The sequence below is a fragment of the Populus nigra genome, chromosome 3 (assembly GCF_951802175.1).
Source record: "Populus nigra chromosome 3, ddPopNigr1.1, whole genome shotgun sequence".
Lineage (NCBI taxonomy): Eukaryota > Viridiplantae > Streptophyta > Magnoliopsida > Malpighiales > Salicaceae > Populus > Populus nigra.
The window spans coordinates 2247420-2269497 of NC_084854.1; the positions used below are offsets into that span (position 1 = coordinate 2247420).

At 32.3% G+C, this 22078-nt stretch overlaps 3 protein-coding genes across 3 annotated transcripts; 1 reads left to right on the plus strand and 2 right to left on the minus strand.

The window, feature by feature from the left end:
* Positions 1-4592: 4592 nt before the first annotated feature.
* Positions 4593-7106, minus strand: LOC133688698 (transcription factor HY5-like). Its single transcript, XM_062108273.1, has 4 exons — positions 6879-7106; positions 6261-6447; positions 5973-6129; positions 4593-5043 (listed from the first exon to the last, which is right to left on the minus strand). The coding sequence occupies exons 1-4, from the start codon at positions 6973-6975 to the stop codon at positions 4975-4977; spliced, it is 510 nt and encodes a 169-aa protein (XP_061964257.1). The 5' UTR covers positions 6976-7106; the 3' UTR covers positions 4593-4974.
* A 6148-nt stretch (positions 7107-13254) lies between these two features.
* Positions 13255-15813, minus strand: LOC133688300 (protein OVEREXPRESSOR OF CATIONIC PEROXIDASE 3). Its single transcript, XM_062107736.1, has 4 exons — positions 15563-15813; positions 14560-14922; positions 14150-14461; positions 13255-13593 (listed from the first exon to the last, which is right to left on the minus strand). The coding sequence occupies exons 1-4, from the start codon at positions 15755-15757 to the stop codon at positions 13444-13446; spliced, it is 1020 nt and encodes a 339-aa protein (XP_061963720.1). The 5' UTR covers positions 15758-15813; the 3' UTR covers positions 13255-13443.
* A 1116-nt stretch (positions 15814-16929) lies between these two features.
* On the plus strand, positions 16930-19177 carry LOC133688192 (uncharacterized). Its single transcript, XM_062107593.1, has 3 exons — positions 16930-17132; positions 17729-17960; positions 18571-19177. The coding sequence occupies exons 1-3, from the start codon at positions 16999-17001 to the stop codon at positions 18865-18867; spliced, it is 663 nt and encodes a 220-aa protein (XP_061963577.1). The 5' UTR covers positions 16930-16998; the 3' UTR covers positions 18868-19177.
* Positions 19178-22078: the final 2901 nt, after the last annotated feature.

Here is a 22078-nt window from a genome sequence, read left to right on the forward strand (position 1 = left end):
CTAGGAAATTTATTACATTTTAAATTTACATTAAAACGAGATCAACATTTACCTAGGAATTGTGTTTTTTTATTTAGTATAAATATCTTATAAAATTATAAAATTCATTCATGAGGCCCATCTTTATGTAAGAAAAAGAAATATGATTTTTGGTGTATCAAATAATTCCCCATGATATTCTATTAAATAATTCAACTCGTTGAAAAATATATATTTTAAAAATACTTTTTAATATATAGCTTAGCAGGAAGTGATTAACTTTAATTTTCTAGAAATAAAGAGTTTCAATGTATAATTTAATTTAATTTAATTATTTAGGGTTATAATATGTAATTAATATTGTTCAGATAAAATTGTTAAATATAAAACTCTTTCAATACTTGCACGCTGATAATTTTAGATGTGTTTCAAATTAAACAAGTAAAATCTATAATCTTTTTTATTTTTTATCAACACATAACTTGAAGGTTCTGTTTTGTTTTTGCGTTTAAAAAGTGCATTTAAACAAATTTAAAAAAATTTTATTTTAAATTAATATTTTTTGATGCTTTTAAATTATTTTGATGTACTGATTTTAAAAATAATTTTTAAAAAATAAAAAATATATTATTTTAATATATTTATAAGTAAAAATTACTTTGAAAAACTAACGCAACCACACTTCAAAACATGATGAAATTAGCCTTGATGTAGCACCTAGATCTAGCATTACACTAGTTCTTGCCTTTTGCTTTTTGCTTTTTTATTAATTTATTTCTATTGTAATGTTTAATAATTTATTAATTTCCCTTTAAAAGACATCTTTATCGCCAAAAATAAACTTTCAAACCAACACGTATTATTTATTTGTTATTTTAATTGGCAATGTGTACCTAATCATAGATATTAACTAAATATGTTATTTATTTTTAACTGTAATGACCACTATTTACTTTACACGGTCTAAACAAAATGTTATTTTATTTTATTTTATAATTTTTAGTTTAATTGCAAGTTAATATGAGGTTTTTTTAACATGGTCAATATCAAGTGGATTTAAATATTATTTTTTTCTAGGATTGATTGAAGTAATGATAAAAGAAAAATCAAATTCTTTTAATTTATCCACTCCCTTCTTTGATAATATTTGTTTTTGCAACGAAATCATGCTTTTGAAAAACAAATTTTAATTTTTTTAATTTTGAATTATTTTAATGTGTTTATATAAAAATAAAATTTTAAATAAAAAATATTATTTAATATATTTTTAAATAAAAAATACTTCTAAAAATAACTAATACCATAATATCAAACACTATTATACCATTTCGTTCATATTTAGTATTTTATTTTAAATGGAGGTTAGGTAAATTTTTAATATTTTTTCTTAACATTAATTTTTTATAATTTTCAATCATTTTGATATAAAAAAAATTTAAAATAAAAAATTATTATTTTAATATATTTTTAAACAAAAATTACTTTAGAAAATAATGTACCATCTCATTTTGAAAAGAAAAGGCGATGCCGTGGATTGGAAAGCCGAGAAGCTCGAGCTGGAGCCGAAGAATACTCAGCTGGAGCCACGTCATAAGCAGCTAGAACGTCTCTTTCCCCTTATAACTAAACTGGTGTACTAATTTCTCGATGACGTGTTGTAATATGATTTGTTTACCCATATAGTAGTCGTTGTCTCATGACTACATAAGTAAAAACCAACCATAATGCGACACGTATCAGTGTCTGTCTGTTGGACTATTGCTAGTCAAGAAAGCGACAAAAATAGTTGAATATGATTTTTGCTGTTAACACTTACAAGGCTGTGCCCAAGGATTTACCGGTTACTGTCGGTAGCTTGGGTTTTCTACTCCAGTGGCTGTCGGTGGACTCCAATTTGTTCATTCCAAATTTTCTACCAATATGGTTTCTCTTTTAAGTATTTATTTTATAGTTTTTTTAGATTAAAACGAATGTTTAACAATTTTATATATATTTTAACTAATTTTATTAATTTTAAAATTAATAATTATACAAACCTCTAATATATTTTTAGAGTGTTTTTTTTATTAATATAAGTGTTCGGATTAACTTGCACGTATCTTGACGAATTCTATAAACTCTGAAGTTAATGATTATATAAATATCAGGTAACCCTGAGTTTATAAGACTCGAACTTTTTAGAGTATTTATTTCTTGTACGGGTGTTGGTATAATTATATTGAGAGATCTAAATTGGTGTTGCCTTTTTTTCAAGAAATTACCAAATTAATTTTAGTTTATTTTCCTTATTTAGTGTTTTTTCTGTTGGAAAAAAAAATTTTAGATTTCATCCTCATATTTCACTCTTAATAATTTTATAACTCAATTGACATTTTTAATTTTTAATTTTTATTTTTAAAAAATCCTAAATTAAATATAAAGTTATTAAATCTAGTTTGGTGCAAGATTTAGGTAACATATTTTGCTGATTAATCTAAATTAATATGAATCAATTTAAAATGATATTATTTTAATATTTTAAAAAAGTTAAAACAAAATTTCAGTTTTTTATTTTAAAAAATAAACTAATTTTTAACTAAATAATAAATTAACTTGTCATGTCGATAAAATCACACCATATCCATTTATACGCGAATTAATTTATAATCCGACTCAAATTAGATACTGAATCAGGGTGTTTAACATTGATTCAATCATCTTCCCTTTAAACTAACCTTTCAGCATTTTCAAAATTACATTTTCTACAAGATAATTGACTGTGTTAGTCTCGTGATAACAAGTTTACTTCCCCTTCGTTTTGTGCCTAACTAAATCAAGAGCCTCTCAAGTGTTTGATTTCACGTTTTAAAAGTATTTTTAAAAATTTAATTTGTTTTATTTTTTTATTTCAAGTTTTTAAATTATTTTGATGGATTGATATTAAAAATAATTTTTAAAAATTAAAAAATATTATTTTAATATATCTTTAACTAAAAAACACTTTAAAATTTAACTACTTGCCGTAAAAACCATGTATATTTATATACACACACTTAACACCGTCTATGGGAGGTAGGGCCACCATCCTCATGACATTGCGCACGTGCCATGGCAGATCTGATCTAAAAAACTGGCAATAAAATTGGCATGGGGCCCAGCAAAAAGGACCAGATTGTCATGGAATTACATGCTTCGGAATCAAGCTTTGTCGATGTCCTGTAGACACCACTTCCATATGTTACTGTAGTTTCAAAATCTTCTCCATACATACCGGAAATATGTTTTTAAAAGTGTTCGGGAGAGGGAGGTGTTTCTTTAAAAATATCTTTCTAGAACTCGACTCCATTCAAACTTCTGAGTTGGTCTATTTTATGTTTTCAAAATACTCTTAAAAAAATTTAAATTTTATTTTATTTTTTATTTACTTTAAATTAATATATTTTTAATATTTTCAAATTATTTTGATAGGGTGGTATCAAATATGATTTTTAAAAAATAAAAAAATTATTATTTTAATGTATTTTAACACGAAAAATTATTTGAAAAGCAACTACAACCACACTTATATAAAGTTTAACAACAAGGTTGCAGCTAAAATGATAAATAAAATTAATTAGTTTTATTGTTGTGCTTAACAAAATATCTAATAATTTATGAATATTATATTTTTATGGTAATATTATTATTGATACTAAATCTCTAATTACTTCATCAGACACATCCCTTAATAAATTATTGAAAATTTTATATAATCAACTTTACTGAAATATGTTTGAAATAGAAGTTGAAATTACTTAAAGAATATTATACATTAGAGCTAGTCAAGCTTGTTATGTCAATGTACCAATCTGTAGTAATAAGAATGTGAATTCAATGTTTGAGTTTACAAAAATTAATAATATTAATATTTTGAAGTTCTACTTAAATAATAGATCTAAACAAAATAAAACTATTCTAATATAAAGACTTGGTTTTCAAATAATTCTCAAAAAACTATATAAGCATGGTGAGCATATGATTCATTTAAATTAAACACGTTCCTTAATAAATGAACAATTGAGAATGTTATGTGATCGATTTTACTGAAATATGTTTGAAATAGAAGTTAAAATTACTTAAAGAATATTATAATACATCATGGCTAGTCAAATTTGTTATATCAATGTATCAATCTATAATAATAAGAATGTGAATTCAATGTTTGAGTTTACAAAAATTAATAATACTAATATTTTGAAGCCCTACTTCAATAAATAATAGATCTAAATAAAAAAAAACTTATTAAAAGGTGGCCTGGTTTTCAAATAATTCTCAAAGAACTATATAAGCATTATGAGCTGATGATCTATTTAAGTTAGATGGTAATGCCCGAAAATTATTAATATGAAACCTCAATTGATTATAATATCATAGTAATATTAATACTAATAGTGTTGTGGTTGATAGGAAAGATGAGAATGGTAGAGATGATGAGGATACTAAGCTAATTTATTTTATTGTGTTAATCAATATATGACATCTCTCTCCTGAATGCGAGGCTGTTATTGTGGATGATCAATTTGAGGTTCTTCTCCTTAATTATTGCTTCTATTTACTTAGCACCATCTTCGAAAAGGTATCCATAGCTCTCTGCATTTTCTGAAATTGGTCATGGCCTTAAAATTCAACCCTAATCAGCACGCCAGGAAGCACACATAATGGCCAACAAGGCCAATGTTCAATGCTTTTCTTCTCCATGCTTACAAACTAACCAGCCCTTTTAGCTAGGTTCACCATTTGCGTTACATTGCACTCATGACATGGTAACTCTAAAATTTAAAGAATTTGCGATGGTGCCCAGCTTCAAGGGGGTAAAAAACATGAAGGGACCAAATTGCCATGTTACAACATGCTTCAAGATCAAGCTTTGCTAAGGTCCTATGGTCATACTACTTCCATGCACGATAATTCACAAAGGCATAATATCATCTGAAAATATCTCTCGTCTAAACACTCCTCTTGTATCTGTATTGCTCTTCATGAAGAGCCATCTGCATTAGCACTATTGCTGCCTCCTCTCCTGCTTGCTGTTGTGTTCTTCAGTATCTGCAACGAAATGTAAAACCATTTCATGATCGAAGAATAAAAACATCAATAGATTTCAGTGCAAGAAATTAGAAAGATTCGAGCTTCAAGCGATTTTTCCATGCACTCTTGCTTTCCTACACGAGTGACCAGACCATGCAATATGGTTTTTGGATGTCATTGGGGTTTTTCAAATCATGCAACCATTAAATGGGTTCCAGAAACAGCCCCATTAAGAAAAACTCAGATAGTATATTGTTGCCCAGTTCAGCCCTATTGCAGATGATGGATGGAGCCTTGTCCAATATTGGCCTACCACCACCAGTCCACCGCCAACTAGAGGTCTTCTCAAAGCCCAAGGAACTCCCACCATGCTAGTGTGCCATGGTAAGTAGGTATCAAAAGAATCACAATACGGCAAGGTTTTGAAAGACAAGTATTCAAATGGGCAGTAATTGACCGGTGACATTCAAATGCACATGCTACAACATTGATGGCAACTGGACATGACCAAGTGGGTATGCTAATTGCTATATACTCGTTGTTAAAAAAATCTATTTATTTTGTGGCTTTATCAGACCTAACATTCCATCACAGCAGCCAAAAAAAATATCAAACAAAATATCAGTCATGAAAACTAAAGATATGGCTATATGCCTCATGTGAGCTCACCTACATACTCCCCGTAATGATAGGTTCATGAACCTCCTTTTCTTTCTTCGAGTCATGCCTTTCATTTTCAATTTCTTCTCTCTTAAATACGCAACAAGATGCCAAGATCCTATATATCTCACTATCATTGCACTCATTCACCGACCATGCATGTTGATTATGTGCATAATTTTATTTTATTTTTCCAATTTAGAAATCACAATGTCATAGCCTCCTGGTAATGAACTAATATTATAGCAAGAAAAAAATGATGCAAGGATGGGACTATGGAAACATACATGTCTAAGCATTTGATTCTCATTCTGCAAGGTAGAAAGCTTCTCTTCAAGCTCAGAATTCTTCTTTTCCAAGTCTTTAACTCGTGTTTCCAACTCAGTCAAGTAAGCCTTCTTCCTCTCCCTTGCTTGCTGGGCTGATACTCTATTCCTCAACAACCTGATGAATTTCCAATACCACCCCCCACAAAACACTAATTATCACCAAATCAACACGATCATTTATTCCTCTGGTTCTGAGCCCCACATTAAACGGCTAGAAGGGGTAAAGCAGTGAACTCAAATCATTACCTCTTTAGCCTCTTGTTTTCTTTGTCAGCTGGACTCCTTCCTCTCTTTCTCTGACTTTGTCCCTCTCCTGCAGGCTGCACTCTGCCCTGACCGGCAATTGAACCGGTCTCTCTGCCAGAGGCTGATGTCCCGGCCGGTTCACCGCTCATCTCTGGCACTCTTCTTATTTCCTCATCACTCTCCATACCTAAAATTAACAAAACAAAACAAAACACAAAAAATTCTAAAATCTAAACATAAACAATGCAATATGAATGTTTCGATCTTTAAGGGATCTTATGAGAAAATTGAAGAAAAATTGGGGACCCATTTGAGAAAATTAATGATTCTAAAAAACCCAGATTGGAAAGATTTTGAGATACTTGAAGATCATGGAGAAATAAATAAAAATAAAAGACTGACTTTACTGCAAGTGATTTCTAGCAGAAATAGCAAGACTTTCATTACAAAAAACCCAGATGAAAATTTTGAAAGTTTGTTTGAAATAACGAAGAAAAGCAATAAAATTTGAAAAATGCAATAAAATTTAATAAAGAAACTGCTTTAATTCCATTTTAAAGTCAAAAGGATATTGCAAAGGCAAAAAAAAAAAAACAGAGAGAGAGAGAGAAATGAGACCTTCTTTGACTTCAAGTTGAGGAGCAGAACTTGAAGATCTCTCACTGCTAGACGGAAAAGAATAAGCAGGAATTGAACTGGCTGCTTGTTCTTGCATTTTTGTATTTTTTTTCTTTAAAGATCAGAGAGAAAGAAGAGATTTTTTTTAATGGCTTCTAGAGAGAGAAAAAAGAGCGGGATATTAATGCAGAGAGTGCACAGAGAGATTTACAACCATTAGATTTGATTTTGATCGGACTATGGAGACATGGAAATCGTGGAAGCATATAAGCCATGACAAGATACGTGAATCAAAGGATTGTAGGGTATAATCGTGGAGAAATGTGGACTGTTGGATTGGGTTTAATCTGATGATTGGCATCGAAGATGGAAGAGGCGTGCAGAGTTCGGACCATATCATGTTTTTTGGCTTAAGGTGGTCGTCTCTCCTGGTTTTGGGAAAAATAAATAAATAAAAAAAATTTATTTGCGTGTTGATATTAGATGCCATGACGAGGTGGAGAATACATATTTTCTATACTTGGATATGTGCATGTGACAATCATGTGCAATCTTACTTGAAATTTAAGTTGAAATCATAGTTAGCTTTTACAAATAAAAAAAATAAAGCCTTTTATTATAATGAGTAAAACAATATTATTTAATAAAAAAATAAAAATAAAATAAATATTTTTTTATATAATTGATCACATCATGGATTAGATTGAGCTTGTAACTGGTTTAACCCAAATCAATACTTTTTTTTATTTTTTCTAACCAAACTAATCTAGACTCCAACTTAGCCGAGTTCTAGATCTCCCACCTTACAACTAGGGACCCGATCTAGCCCGTTGGAATCTAACCTCTCATTTTGACTGATTTAGTTGTTCTGGTGGAGAAGGTGAAGACCAATTCATTGTTCTCTTCGACAAGGAACCATATATGATCTGTCTATCCCTCCTTTGAGAGTTGAAATGTTGGTGTCAAGGGAGTTGGTTTGGCGATGGAAACTTCTGTAATCCTCCTTTTAATTAGCAACTTAATTATGTTAGGCAGGGGCGGCGCCACCTTGTGGTCAAGAAAAACACTTTATAACGTTACTGATTTAACCTTGACCCGTGACCAAAACCCTAATTAAAATATAATAATTATAACAGAAGGTTGGTGTTAGGGACAGACATGTTCGTGATCCATATACGATGGATTCCCTAACGTGTGTGGATTACAGACAATCCAGTTAGAATTGTGGTGCGCAGTGTTATTAAACTTTCCCTGGCGGCTCTATTCAATAACTCACCCACATGATATATATGTTTATTTGTTTTTATATTTTAAAAATATTTTTAAAAAAATTGATATTTTTTTATTTTTTTAATTTAAATTAATTATTTTTTGATATTTTCTAATCATTTTGATGCGCTAATATCAAAAATAATTTTTTTAAAAAAAATATTATTTTGATAATTTTTCGAATAAAAAGCACTTTAAAAAACAATTGCAACAATACTGATATTAAAAATAAAATTTTAAAAATAAAATAAAATATTATTTTAATAATTTTTCAAGTAAAAAACACTTTAAAAAATAATTGCAACAATACTTTCAAACACACGTATAATTTGGGTTGGATTCTAAATTAATTAAGTGAAAATTGAATTTAATTTGACTTTTTAAAAATAAAATTTCAGAATAATATTGTTTTATTTTAATTTTTTAAGTAATACATGTTTTGTAATATGATTTATATAACTTGTGATGTAGATCTTATAAGGTAGAAGTATTTTTATTTAAAAATATATTGAAGTAGTTATTTTTTGTTTTTTTAAATTTATTTTTAATATTAAAATAATTTAAAATAAAAATTAATAATTCTTATAAAAAAAAAAGCACAACGATGACAAGGGCAACAGGTCATAATAATATTTATATCAAACGTGAGCTATGAGGTCAGTGGTGAAGTCAGAAATTTTGATGAATGGAGGGAACACGTGTGGATAAAATAATTACAAAAAATCGATTTATTTTAGTCATTTCTTGTGCTAGAAAATCAATGTATGAATTAACTATCTCTACTTAATTATCTATACTTGTATAATTTAATTATATTTATTTCATAAAATAAAAGAGTCATCATAAACATTGACAACACTAGATCACTTACCTATGGTATAGTAGGATGCGGGTTTAGTTTTTATTCAACATAAAAAAATATTTAAATTTTATTCATGTTTTTTTAAATGAAAAAATTTAAACGATGTTGGGGTTGATCTGATATGATTTATTTGATTTTACAGGTCAAAAACAACTTAGACGACCTATAAAAACATAGTTTAACTAATTTTTTTTTCAAGAATATATATTTCTTTAATGTTAAGAACATATTAAATTGAATTGGGTCAATCCATGATAGCATATCAAATTCGCGACCCGATTTATAAGATTATAATAATCTAATATAAAATAAATAAAAAAACAAATTGAAAAACATAATTCTCAATCAATTTCAATGTTGGGGAATTATCTTAAAAGAAAAATCAATTCAAAACATTACCTAAAAAATCGACCCGGTTTAACTTTTCAAACTGATAACTTGGGTCATAAAACAGAGACAACCCAATAGAAAGCAAATCAAAATAAATAACAAAGTTCAATTCCTAATCAGCCTAATGTTGAATAATAATATTAAAAAAAATTAATTAAAAAAATAGCATAAAAAATGACTCGAGTCAATCCGTTAAACTCATGATCCGAGTCATGAGACCGAGATAAACTCATAAAAAATAAAAAAACTACATAATTTAACTTAGGTTAACCTATCAAAATTGCGACTCTGGTAATGAAATTAAGATAACCTCACACAGAGCAAGTAAAAATAAATTATAAAATTTAATTCCCAAACAAACCAATCAGATCTGATGTTGAACGATAAAATTTATAATGATTAATAAGTTAACCCAGGTTAACTTATTAAGCATTATTCTCATGTCATGAGGTCGAGATAACCTAATAAAAAAAACCAAAATAAATTATGAAGTCTAATTCATAATCAAACATAGTATTAATTGGAAATTGAGAAAGAAAGTCAATTAAAAAAAATAAAAAAACCAAGTTAACTAGGTTAACCCATCAAATATGGGCCATGAGATGAGGTCAACTCAATAAAAAACAAATTCAATGTTGAAGGATTCGTGACCCAGGTTATGAGAAAATAAAAAAAAACAACTTGATTTAACTAAGGTTAAAATTTCAAAACTTGCGAATTTGATTATCTGACTAAGATATCCTCATAGAAAATAAATCAAAATAAATTATGAAGTTCAATTCCTAACTATCCCAATGTTAAATGATGAAATTGAAAAACAAAATGACATACAAAATAACTCGAGTTAGCTCGTCAAGCTTTATTCCCGGGTCATGAGGTCAAAATAAACTAATAGAAAGCAAATAAAACAAATTACAAAGCTTAATTCTCAATCAACTCAATATTAAATGATGGAATAGAAAAAAAAAGTTAATTAAAAAAAATCAAGTCAACTAGGTTAATTTACCAAATATGCAATACATGTCATAATAGTGAAATAACCCAACAAAAAACAAATATAGTATTAAAAGATAAAATAAAAAAATTATCATTTTAAATTTTTTTCGAGTACAATTACAGTAAAAACGAATCGAACTGAAAAAACTGAAAAAACCGAGCTAAACCGGTTTTTATTCTAAAAAACCGAACCGAATCGAAACCAATCAATTTGAACTAATTTATATTTTTTTTATAAAACTAAATCGAATCTAAAATAATCACCTCTTAGAAGGTAACATCAATGTGTGAATGCTGGAGGTGTGGATTAGGAGGTAAATATATAAATTGACAAGTCAATCCATGTTTTTCATTTGAAACGATATTTTTGATAAAAATTAATTCAAAATAAACTTTATTAATTTTGGGACTGCTGAGCAATTCTCAAATTTTAGTAATTTTGGGATTGGATTTGGTTGTAATATCTCATATCATACAACAGAGCAATTTAACCCAATTTAAACTAAACTCCTGGCTAGAATCTAAACCATACTTGTCTTAACAATGACTTTGAAAGTTTGCCACGAGCAAGTCTTGCTGCAAGAAGGTGTCCTATTTTTAGCCGCGGTCCCATGTATGAACCCTCTCAACAAAATCTGTTAAAGATCTTTCCACTTCTTGAATGGTCTCTTTCTCCAGTACCGGGAATATATACCCTTGAATTTACAAGAAGATAATGCCATTTGCATCCCTAGCGAAGTAATATAGGCATCCTTTGCTGTTTTCACATTCCAGTGATTCTCAACTCTCTCTCTCTTTCTCTCTCTCTCTCTCTCAGTTATGGCAGATTATATCTTCCACGGCTTGAATATGACCAAGAAAATTGTATGTTAGCTAAGAAAATTTCGTGGTCGGAGTCTTATAAGCATGGTATGATTAATGCTAGTATCATTTATGGATATTACTTGTATGTCAGAACCTTTTTTCCTCATCTCCACGCATCTCCAGATTATTGCAGCCACTGAAAGCGAATGATTCACATGTTTGGTCTAAATGCATGGACGAAGACAAGGTAGGAGTTGTCTTGTAATATTATAAAGGGGAATTTAACCATATCATATCACATTGAGCATTATACATAAAGGAGTTGCAATCATTGTACGGTATAATACAAGTTTAGCCTAATGGCACTCTCTTTTGCTAAGCAAGAGAAAGAGACATGACTCGATATTGAGATTGCCACTATTATGGTTGCTAAACTACAAGAAGTGAAAGATGCAAGTAGCTACATGACATGACTTCCATAGCTGATCTTCCTTAAAAATCACTTGTTGCTAAAAAGTAAATTCGAAAGCAGTTTTCTTCTTATTGATTTGGATTTGGGGATGCCTAGAGGCTTCCCAAAAGCTTTCGAAGATTGATTCATGGGGGCAATTGAATAACTGCGAGGGAAAGCGGGTGCCGCCGCCTTCAAGTTGCCGGGATCTGTCACGCCAACCACTCGAGCACTCTGGCATGGCCTCAGTTCCTTGTAGTCTACCTTGTCCTCCTTTAAGAAACATTTATCTTCCCATACTACTCCAGATGAACCCTGCCTCCTAAAAGCAGTTGATCTTTGCAAAGTTGCCATGCCTTTAATTCTTGGTCACTCTTATTATCGTACATAGATTGGGAGATTGAAATGCAAGAATAACTCATGTCCAAGGCATATATAGGAGATGGCTGTGTAAAATAATGTGAACGTAGGAAATACGGGAAAATAGGCCATGGGATGGGATCCAATGTGGGGAAAGTATTTTCCCATGCCGGCTAAACTACTCTTCAACTCTTGTTTGAGCAATCTTTTGTCGAGATAGAGACCCACCAATTTTCATTAAAAACAGCATAAGCTATACGATGTTGTCGAGGAAAATTTTGTAGCTATTTGTTGAAATTTGTCGATTCAGATACTAAGGACGTTTTCTAAGCATATAAGCCAGCACAAAGTGAAAAATCTAACTACCTAGACAATTTATCGAAGCATGGTACTACTGCCAAAATCTGGTATTCTCTGTGTATTTTGCTGAAGCTAGAGAATTTGGTTTTCTTGTATTTGGTGTACGAAATTTAGCAGACAATTCTCTCCCCATTTCGGGAGGTTAGGTGAAAGCTAGAGAACTATACAACAAAGGGTTGGGATGCATCCAAGCATTCGCCACACTTCAGTGTCCATTTTCACCAAAAGACACATGCAATCATGCCAAAATCCATAGTCGTTCATATGGGGTCGATTTTTCATTTTACAGTGCTTGCATACACACAAGTGTGAACCTACGACTCCTAACAGAACACCCCTCTACCCATTCATGTTCAAAGGCTTTGACGGCCAGAACTGAGATTTGGTAGCAATCTCTTGACTTTTCTGAACCTCAATATTGATGAAAACTCTCTTTCACTGCTTGATTATGTAAAAATAGCAGGAGTTAATCTGTGTGCTATGGCTACAATACTTTAAAAGTGCCACACTTTTGTTTAACTACGTGCAATAAAGACAGATTGTGACAACCCAATTATACAGCACACCCACGGAAAGCATACAGTATTTCTCATCATCACAGGATTACAAGGTTTCTTATCTTCATACAAGAAAAATTCTACAGCCTTCAAAAACTTACGTAACATGGATATTTTCTTTACATATTTTCTACTGAATTTATCGACATGCCACCATTCCTACTAATACATGTTAAGAATTGTCAATTTGGGATCTGGCAAACTTATTAGCAACTTTGCAACTGCCTGTCAAACTTGCATGTCAAATAAACCACATAGCAGCAATATTATGAGTGGGAAAGAATGATGGTTTTGGTTATTTCCATTGGATAGACAACAGATCATCTCTAAATCAAACTCAATCCAGGAGGCTTTTTTTCTTTTTCTTTTTCTATTTTTGCGAGACTAGGAACAGGAATTTCAATGACTTCTTTGTTTTGTTGTTTTATGGTAAACACAGGGAAAGAGGAAGGGCTTGATACATTAAATATGTTGCCTCAAATGCCATCATCAGATACATTACAGATATACAGTGTTTCAACTTGAAGATACAGTTTCAGGAACAGACCTTTGAAATGGGTTCCGATGTTCAGGAACACCATCTTCAGCACGTTTATCTTCAAACCATTTCACCACTCTTTTCCGGGGCAGGTTTGTCACATGTACAATGCTGCTAATCATTGTGTTCTGCATTGTTTATAGATACAAAGAGGACATAAGGAACCAGGATTTCCCCATATGAATACAGCATAATTGTGAACTGAACAATAAAAACCTTGTGAAAAGTTTGAACAGTATAAGCAGGAAACTAATCTAGAAAGAGTTTAAGAGTAATGCTTAATAATAATTAATGACAGGACTTCCGCTGGGTCGGATTCATTTGACTGGGAAAGAATAAAGATAAAGGTCTGCGTATTGACGACACCCACGTGCATGTAAAAATTATTGAAGGGTAAAACTGTCTCCAAATACTCTGTTATAACCCAATTTTGGCTCGTAGGCTTTTAATTTAATTTTATGGGGATTAAAATTTAAAATTAAAACCATTCTTCTGACAAACCTTGACTGTATGACATTTTTTATGTGTGCATCACATAAATTATAAAATCCATTTCCTATAATTGATTGGCAATTCATATAACTTCTTAGACTATTGGATCCACATTTCTCATAGCACAAAAAATGCAATATCAGTGCAGAGAGCTTTTTTCACAAAAGAGAAGGCTGAGAAAACTAGACTCACAGTGGGCCTCTTAGTTCTTCTATAGACTCTTTCAAGAGTTTCAACATGGACTTTCTTCAGTCTCTTTCGAGCAAACCAACTATCCTGCCTAACATGAACTGGCAATTTCATCTCACTCTCGGATTTTACAACATTCTCCTCTCTTGTTTCTTCAGGAACAATTTCACTTGGTTTAGTTTCCGGCATCACCAGTGTAGGTGCAGGTTCATCAGGTAATGCAGCACTCATCATGACAAGATTTGGAGGAGGGTCACGAAGCAAGTTAAGAACAATAGCCCTATCAAGACAAAGCTCTGCAGCAAGACTTTTAATCTACAAAAAAAGAAAAATAAATTTATAAACCAGAAATATTCGCAATTGCCACTATATTTTGAAGTTTGTCAAAATCACATCGCTGTAAAGACACTTACACCTGTTTTGCGGCGCCCAATTTTTAAAACTCGTGCGAGTCTCCGAAGTTGCCAATTCTTAAGCATCACAGGTCTATCCCCCTCCTCCTCTTCTTCTTCATAACCGTCATTATCCTCAACATCCCCAACTGAACTAGCCATTTCTACCTCAACATCATCATCTCCACCAACTCCTAGTGCCTCCTCTAACTCGCGTTGGAGCTTTTCAAGGTCTTTTTCACTTAAATCACCATCTTCATCATCGCCATCACCCGTTGACAAATCATCACTTTTAAGGTCTTCTTCTAACATACCAAACAATGCCTCAAATGCATCTTCATCTATCTCATCTTCTTCCCTCACTTCCTTCTTAGATACACTTTTCTAAAGAAAAAAAAATCTTTTTGACAAGTAACACAAAATATAAACAAACAATTTTCCACTAAAAATCACTTTAAGCTTTTCAAAATTTCACAGTTTATTAAAAAATGCAAAAAATCATTTCTTCTTTTTATTTATTTATCTCGTCAAGTGAAAATTTATACTAACATTAATCAGACAGATAAATTATTAAACTCACTCGAGCGGAATAAATACAATTGAATTAATTAAAAGATAAACATTGCATTTTCTCAAGAAACAATAAATAACTCTATTCAATTGCAAGAAAAATTAAACACCACTTTCCTTTACTCTTCTTCTCCTCCAATTTTCCCAGTAACCAAACACACATTTTCACCATGAACCATTTCTTTCAATCTTGATATTATCTATTATAAAGTGGAAAAAACTCAAATGGGGTATCAAAAGATTACAATTTTACTCAAATGTCGTCAAAGTTTTCATTTTTTTCTGCCATTTCAACTTAATTATCAATATCCTAAACAAATTATTCAACAAACCTCGCCATAAGCACGAACACACACAAAAAGAGCATGGAAATCTATCAAAGCTGCAATAATAATAACAACTATAAGAGAAGACCAAGAGCTGTTAACAGCTAGTATTGTAAACACGCATTTACCTTCTTTTTCTTTGAAGAGGAAGTGACTGTGGAGTTGTGGTTTCGACGGCGAGAGAAGGCGAGGGTGGATGTAGCAAGAGAGTGAGGTGGAAGAAGGAGATTGGATGGCCTCAGATGGAGTCCATCACTCGAGTGTAAAGATGTTAAGCTTTGAAATGCTGTTGAGGCGCTTGAAGATGACAGAGCGAACGCCATTTTTGCAGCCTTTCTGCTCGGGAGAGCAGATTAACATCTGTGATAAATATCTTTGGGATAAGCTCTAAACGCCTCGTTTCATTCACCCACAGGGTTTCAGTGAATTTTCATTTCCCTTTTTTTTTTTGGATGGATTTTACTGTTTTTTTAGAATATGGTTTTTGTGAAATTAAATTGATAATTAAAATTTCTACAATGATTCGTAAGATTTTATGTTATGGTTAAACATAAATCCCTCCTTGCTATAATTTTTTTCACTTAAAAATATATTAAAACTAATATTTTTTTTATAAAAACATTTTAAAATCAATTTATGTGTTAATAGAAACTAAATGATAATTTTGAAAATACATATTCCACATTGTTTTGATATATTCATAGAAATTTAATTAATTTCTATTGACGTTGGTCTCATATTTTGAAGTAAAAAACAATTAATAAATAAAAACAAATCTTCTTAATAATCATCAAGTAAATTGTTTATTGGATGTTTTGCTATAAAGAATGATAATGATGAAAATATAAATAAAATTTATATTTTTACTTTATAGATATTTAGTTAAAATAAATGAAGTAAAAATAAAAATAAAATGTAATTTTATGAAAAATCACATTCTCGCTTGGAAAAAATGAACAGAGAAGTTTATTTTTTCTATGATTTCAAGTTCGACTCACGTGGTTGCTAATATAATAACCACTGGAGGTCGTTAACTTCAGGACTGATGAGATTAGTTGAGATACGTATAAATTGGTTTAGACACTCACGTTAATAAAAAAATAGAGAATTATGACACTTAATAATTTCTCCACAATATCTATAAAAAATAATTAATAATTTCTCCACAATATCTATAAAAAATAACAGGTAGATGAATTTAATAACCTTGTTTGATTGATATTGTGAATGTTTTTTTAAAAATATTTTTTATTTGAAAAAATATATATATATATATATATATATATATTTTAAATTATTATATTTAAATCACTTAAAAATATTTAAAAAATAATTTAATATTTTTCTAACCTCGCACGTTTTTAAAACATAAAACTATGCTAAAAAAAACATTGGTGGGCTAAAAGTTTGACAAAACGAAGGAGTAGCCCAACCCATGATGAACACTTGGGCCTGCCTGGCGCCTACCGTGTGCTGCCTAATCTATCCTCAATAACAAACTGTCTTAGTCTCCCGGCACAGGCACTCCCTCCCTTCTCACCTTGCAACACACAGTCTCTCAATAATGGCAACATCAACTGCAGCGGCAGCAGGAACATCAACAGCAACAAGAAGGAGGAGGAGTTGGGTAAGCAATCTAACATCATACGCAGCTCGCATCTATTTCTTCATCATCTTTCTCCAGGTCCCCCTTTTCAGGTACTTACTACCTCTGTTTTTTTTTCTTCAAAAATATCACTCTCTTAATCTTTCAATTTCTCAAGATCCACTGTTTTCATTTAGACTTCCATTAGATTAACATTTTACTAATTCCAAGATTAGCTTTAGTTTGATAGGTATTTTTACTCGGATTTCTTGCTTCGCTTTGCTTACTCTATGTTGAAAAAATATGGAAAGGTTGAGATTAAGACGAGTGAAAAAACTAAATGGGATGGGTAATGGTTTTCTTTTTCGATCAAGTAATTGGGTTACAAAACGAGGGTTGACCAATCCATTTCAAGTTGGATTCGATCCCATATGACTTCACCAGCTAAATCAGCGACGCTTATAGCTTTATTGATTTTTTTAATACATATAGTAAGGAAACTATGAAATCGAGAAATTTTAGTCATAATTTGAACTTGGTGTTCGAAGTCGTGATCCGGCATTAGGATTGACGTGATAGGACTGGACTGATATGATGAATTGATTTGTCGAAAGTATTTATTTGTCTAAGTATACAATCGGGGAAGAGAATGTAGAATTATGAGCTACACTTTAGCTTAATTTTTATTTATTTATTATTTTTTGTGTAGGATACCATGTAGATCAGGCATGTGCTCAACGCCAATCCATGTGACATCCTCCCAGTTGATTGCTAGTGAGATCTTTCCTGTTCCTGTAGTGAAAGCTCTTCTCTACCCTGGAGCCGTTGTGAATGGTCTTGTAAGGAACATGACTGTTCCGAGCTGGGATAAGCTGTTGAATATCTATAACTTGACCAGTGCGAAGGAAGCACCTGCAGTAACTGATCTTCAGCGCTTAGAGGTTCTGCTTTTCAACTTCTCATATCCTTTTTTTTTTTTTGAGTTATACAAGAGGAGGGTGACACATTACTTCTTCTTCTTGGCCCTTGGATATGTTTTAAGTAATAAATCGTGCAGACCAATCAATCTTGCAGAAATTTTAAGTACTTGCAGTTTGTATATCATCGTTTTCTTGTTGGGTGATTAATGTGTTTGATAGGAGTTTACTTATTGCTAATGAATTGGGGCTGCAGATAATTTTGTCAAATCAAGTTGAACTCTAAATTCATCTCTAGTGATTTTAGAGATATAATGATTGATTGTTACATGCAAGCTCAATTTTGTCCTTAAATTCCTCCTAGGTTCATTTTTACCATGTAAAAATTGTTCTTACTAAATTCTTACTCCCAGACACCATGGCTTGCTTGTAATCAAAAGCAATACTGATGCTATTTTTTCCTTTATGTGTTTGCATTTATGGAAATTCTTTTCCTTGTAGATTCCTATTCGGATACTGTTTTGAGCATGATTTTACTCTCACGGGCATCAGGCTGTGCCTGTGAGCTTTCTTTATGTCTTCAACAAGCTCACGTTTATCAGTCAGTGTTTCATATCCATGTGTCCTGTTCCAGGTTCTTGCTGGAAGCTACTTTTCTGTGGCTGGAGCTCTTGTTGGCATTCTAAAACCTGGGAGGATGAGCATGTTTGGAACACTTCTTATTATCTGGGGGCTTGTCAAGGAAGGGATCCTGGGAAAGCCAGCGAATACAGATCCTGCTAAGGCTGTATATGTATACCCAACAATGTTGATTGCCTTGGTCTGTGCCTTCTCGGCTGTGAAGTATGATATGAAGAAGGTTGTGAGAAGTGCCCCGCCTCGGCCCATTGCAAAGCCTCTGCAGAGATCTTCAAAATCTAAGCTGAAATGAGATTCACGCTTCAATTTTAAATGATGTTCCTTTTACTGCTAAACTTCCCAGGGTTGATTGGGTGAAATTTTATCTATTTCTGCCAAAAGCATTTTTGAGATCTTACAATAGATCTGATATTAAATCTCAGTGGGAAATATGTTGATCACAAAACTGAGGAATCTATAGCCAGAGTCCAGATCAAGAACCTTATTTGAACTTCTTTTGAATGTCAAGGAGAAATGGTTTAAGGAAATGCAAGTTTTATCACTTGTATTACTGTATGATTCCACATTGCTTTTAAGATTTCAGACTTTCCTGTTCTTCTCCATTTCAACTTGAATCATGAAGGGTGGATAATTTTCTTTACTTCCTCGTTAAAATGTCATGAGCATTTACAGGGTTTCAAGTTTTTTCTTCGAAGGAGGGCTAGCATCTCTTCTCGATTCCTATCGCTGAACCTGAATGAAATTGCAAACACTAGCCAGGCTAACCCTTTGGTGACATTAGATAAAATTGGAAATGTAGAAAGTGCTGGAGCAGGCTGAAGATTAGATGGCCTAGGTGGACACTTGTTTGCTTTGCAATTTGTTAATGGGCAAAGGTAACTTAATATTCGCAAGCAAATTCTGAAATCCCTGCTCGCTTAAAAACAATCCAAATTGTAAAAATTATCCCTCAGATCACAGAGGAAATTATCAATTAAAAGATGGGTTATCATTACAATAGCCAAAAGGTGACAATAACGTCCCCCATAAACACAGCGAAAGGCAGACATTCCTTGCTTTAGCAACCATATACAAAGGCCTGTGAAGTCAAGTAGAGCCTCTCTCTTTTACAATGCGATGGAAAAAATTGAGCCAATGAGAACACGAGAGATACATGAAGAGAAAGTAACAAGCAGAATTCCAGTAGAAAATCGAGCTAGCTACCTCCTCAAGAGCTTGACTTGGAGTTCTAAGTACGCAAGTAGGATCTCACACCACTTTGTTGGCAAGAAAGATAGGTATGCATTATTGTGCTTTGGTTTTCCTTTACATTTGAAGATTATATCTGTATTTTGTATGTATGCCTTCAAGATATTTTCTTCTCTTTGTGCTGAATCTCAACACCAGAAAGTTTCCTTCCCAGAAATATTCTTTACTCTCATTACTCTCAGCTTTTCAAATTACTGGATTTTTGAGAGAGAATAGAATATTTAGCTGTTCTTTCTTACATTACTTGCAGATTTATTAGTGAGGGCTTTGTTCGTTGTGTTGCCAGTAGTCATAGTCCTCTACTTCGATAACAAGTGTGGAAATTGTTGAAGCATTAAGGTGAATAGATGAAAGAAACAAACAATGATACTTCGATCAACGTCGAAGAACTAGCAGCTTCAATGAGAGGCGAGTTAAACAGCTTGCCTTTTCTGCCTTCACAGTGCTGCATCCACACAGTTCCTAAGCAGCTGCATCCACACAGTTCCTAAGCAACTGCATCCATTGAACGAAAAGGCTTGCACACCTCAACTGGTCTCAATTGGGCCACTGCACCATGGCAAAGAAGAACTAAAACCAATGGAAGAGCATAAAAATAGGCACCTTCAAGATCTTCTTCAAAGGACTGACTTAAGTCTGGTGGATTACCTTAGAGACATAAAAGAAAAGGAAAAAAGATTACGCGATTGTTATGCAGAAACCATAGAATTTAGCAGTGATGAGTTCATAATAGGGATTTTAGTGGATGCTGCCTTCATCATTAAAGTCTTGTTGAGTTATTATTTCAAAACAATGCGACACGGAAAGGAAAATATCGTGTATTTAATAAACCATGGACGATTCAAGATATAAGGCTCGACATCTAGTTACTTGAAAATCAGCTTCCTTATTCTGGAGGATCTTTTTGGTCCTGCAAAAATAACCTTGCCGTCTGGTATAGGTCAAAGGCTTTTCATCATCAAGCTTACCTGTGAGTTCTCAAAAAATATGTGAGACTCGGAGGACATGGAAGAGAGATCTCAGATAGTAGAACATCTAGTTGACTTTTTGAGAATTTTCCATAAACCTCGGTCGAAATAAAAAAGAAACAACTCTGATCATACCCAGTGCAACAGAGCTGCATCAGGCTGGTGTCAAGTTCAATTTCGGTCAAGCAAAAACTTGTTTAACATAAAATTCAGTGATGGGGTTCTAGAGATACCCAGATTGCAAATAGTCGGTGCAACAGAGCTTTTATTCAGGAATCTGGTGGCATCTGAGCAATGCTATTGTTCTAAGAACTACATAAATGACTTTGATCATCATCAATCACCTTGCCAACACTGCTAAGGATGTGGAATTGCTTGTTCAAGATGGAACTGTTCAAAACTAGCTATGGGGTGATGAAGGGATGTCAGCTCTTTTTCATGGCCTTGTCAAAGAGACTTTTGTCGTTGTCGATCATTTATATTCTTCTGGTCTTGTTCAAGAGCTGAGTGCATATTGCAGAAAACCATGGCACAAGTGGCAGGCAACTTTAAAACAAGATTACTTCAATAATCCATGGGCCATCGTTTCTATTATCCCAGATGCTATACAAGCAGGGTGTTCTATTTTGTCAGTGTATGTACTACCAAACTGTTTTTCTTTCTGTTTTAAGTTGCTTTGGGTTGAGCAGTATGCCAAGTATTACCTTGTGAGTGCAGTCTCTGTTCTGTTGTCAATGTCTCATTTTGTCTAATGACATTGTGAGTTTCTGTAAAACTGCAGCCATCATCTATCTTAATATATTGCCAGTAATGATTCAAGTAGTTTTTGCCTGATCTAGAAGGAATACTGAATATAAAAAGAATAAAAAACATTACCCCCTCACAAGCTGACAGTGTAAGAGAAGGAACAATATCGGCTTCCTCAATAATGCTGATATTTATAATCGATGCTTGCAAAGGTGTAAAGGTCATGGTTCGGGCTCACAAAAAATTGAAGCAGACAAAGAACCCATGTCCTCATGACATTTCTTAAGTTAGTTGTTGCTTTGCAAGTTCAAACCGTGAAGGAAAAACACCCGAGAACTTATCCATTCCTTTTAGAGTCACTGCAACAATTGTTCAAGATTCACAACTACAGGTGAATGAAAAAACTATATCTTCTTAAAGATTAAAAAGCTGGAGACCACCTTCCTATACCATTGCTTTCAATTAATAGAATCAAATGGATAGAGCACAAATGAAGGAAAGAGTAACTAGCTGATTTTGAACAGAGCACTCATGCTTCTA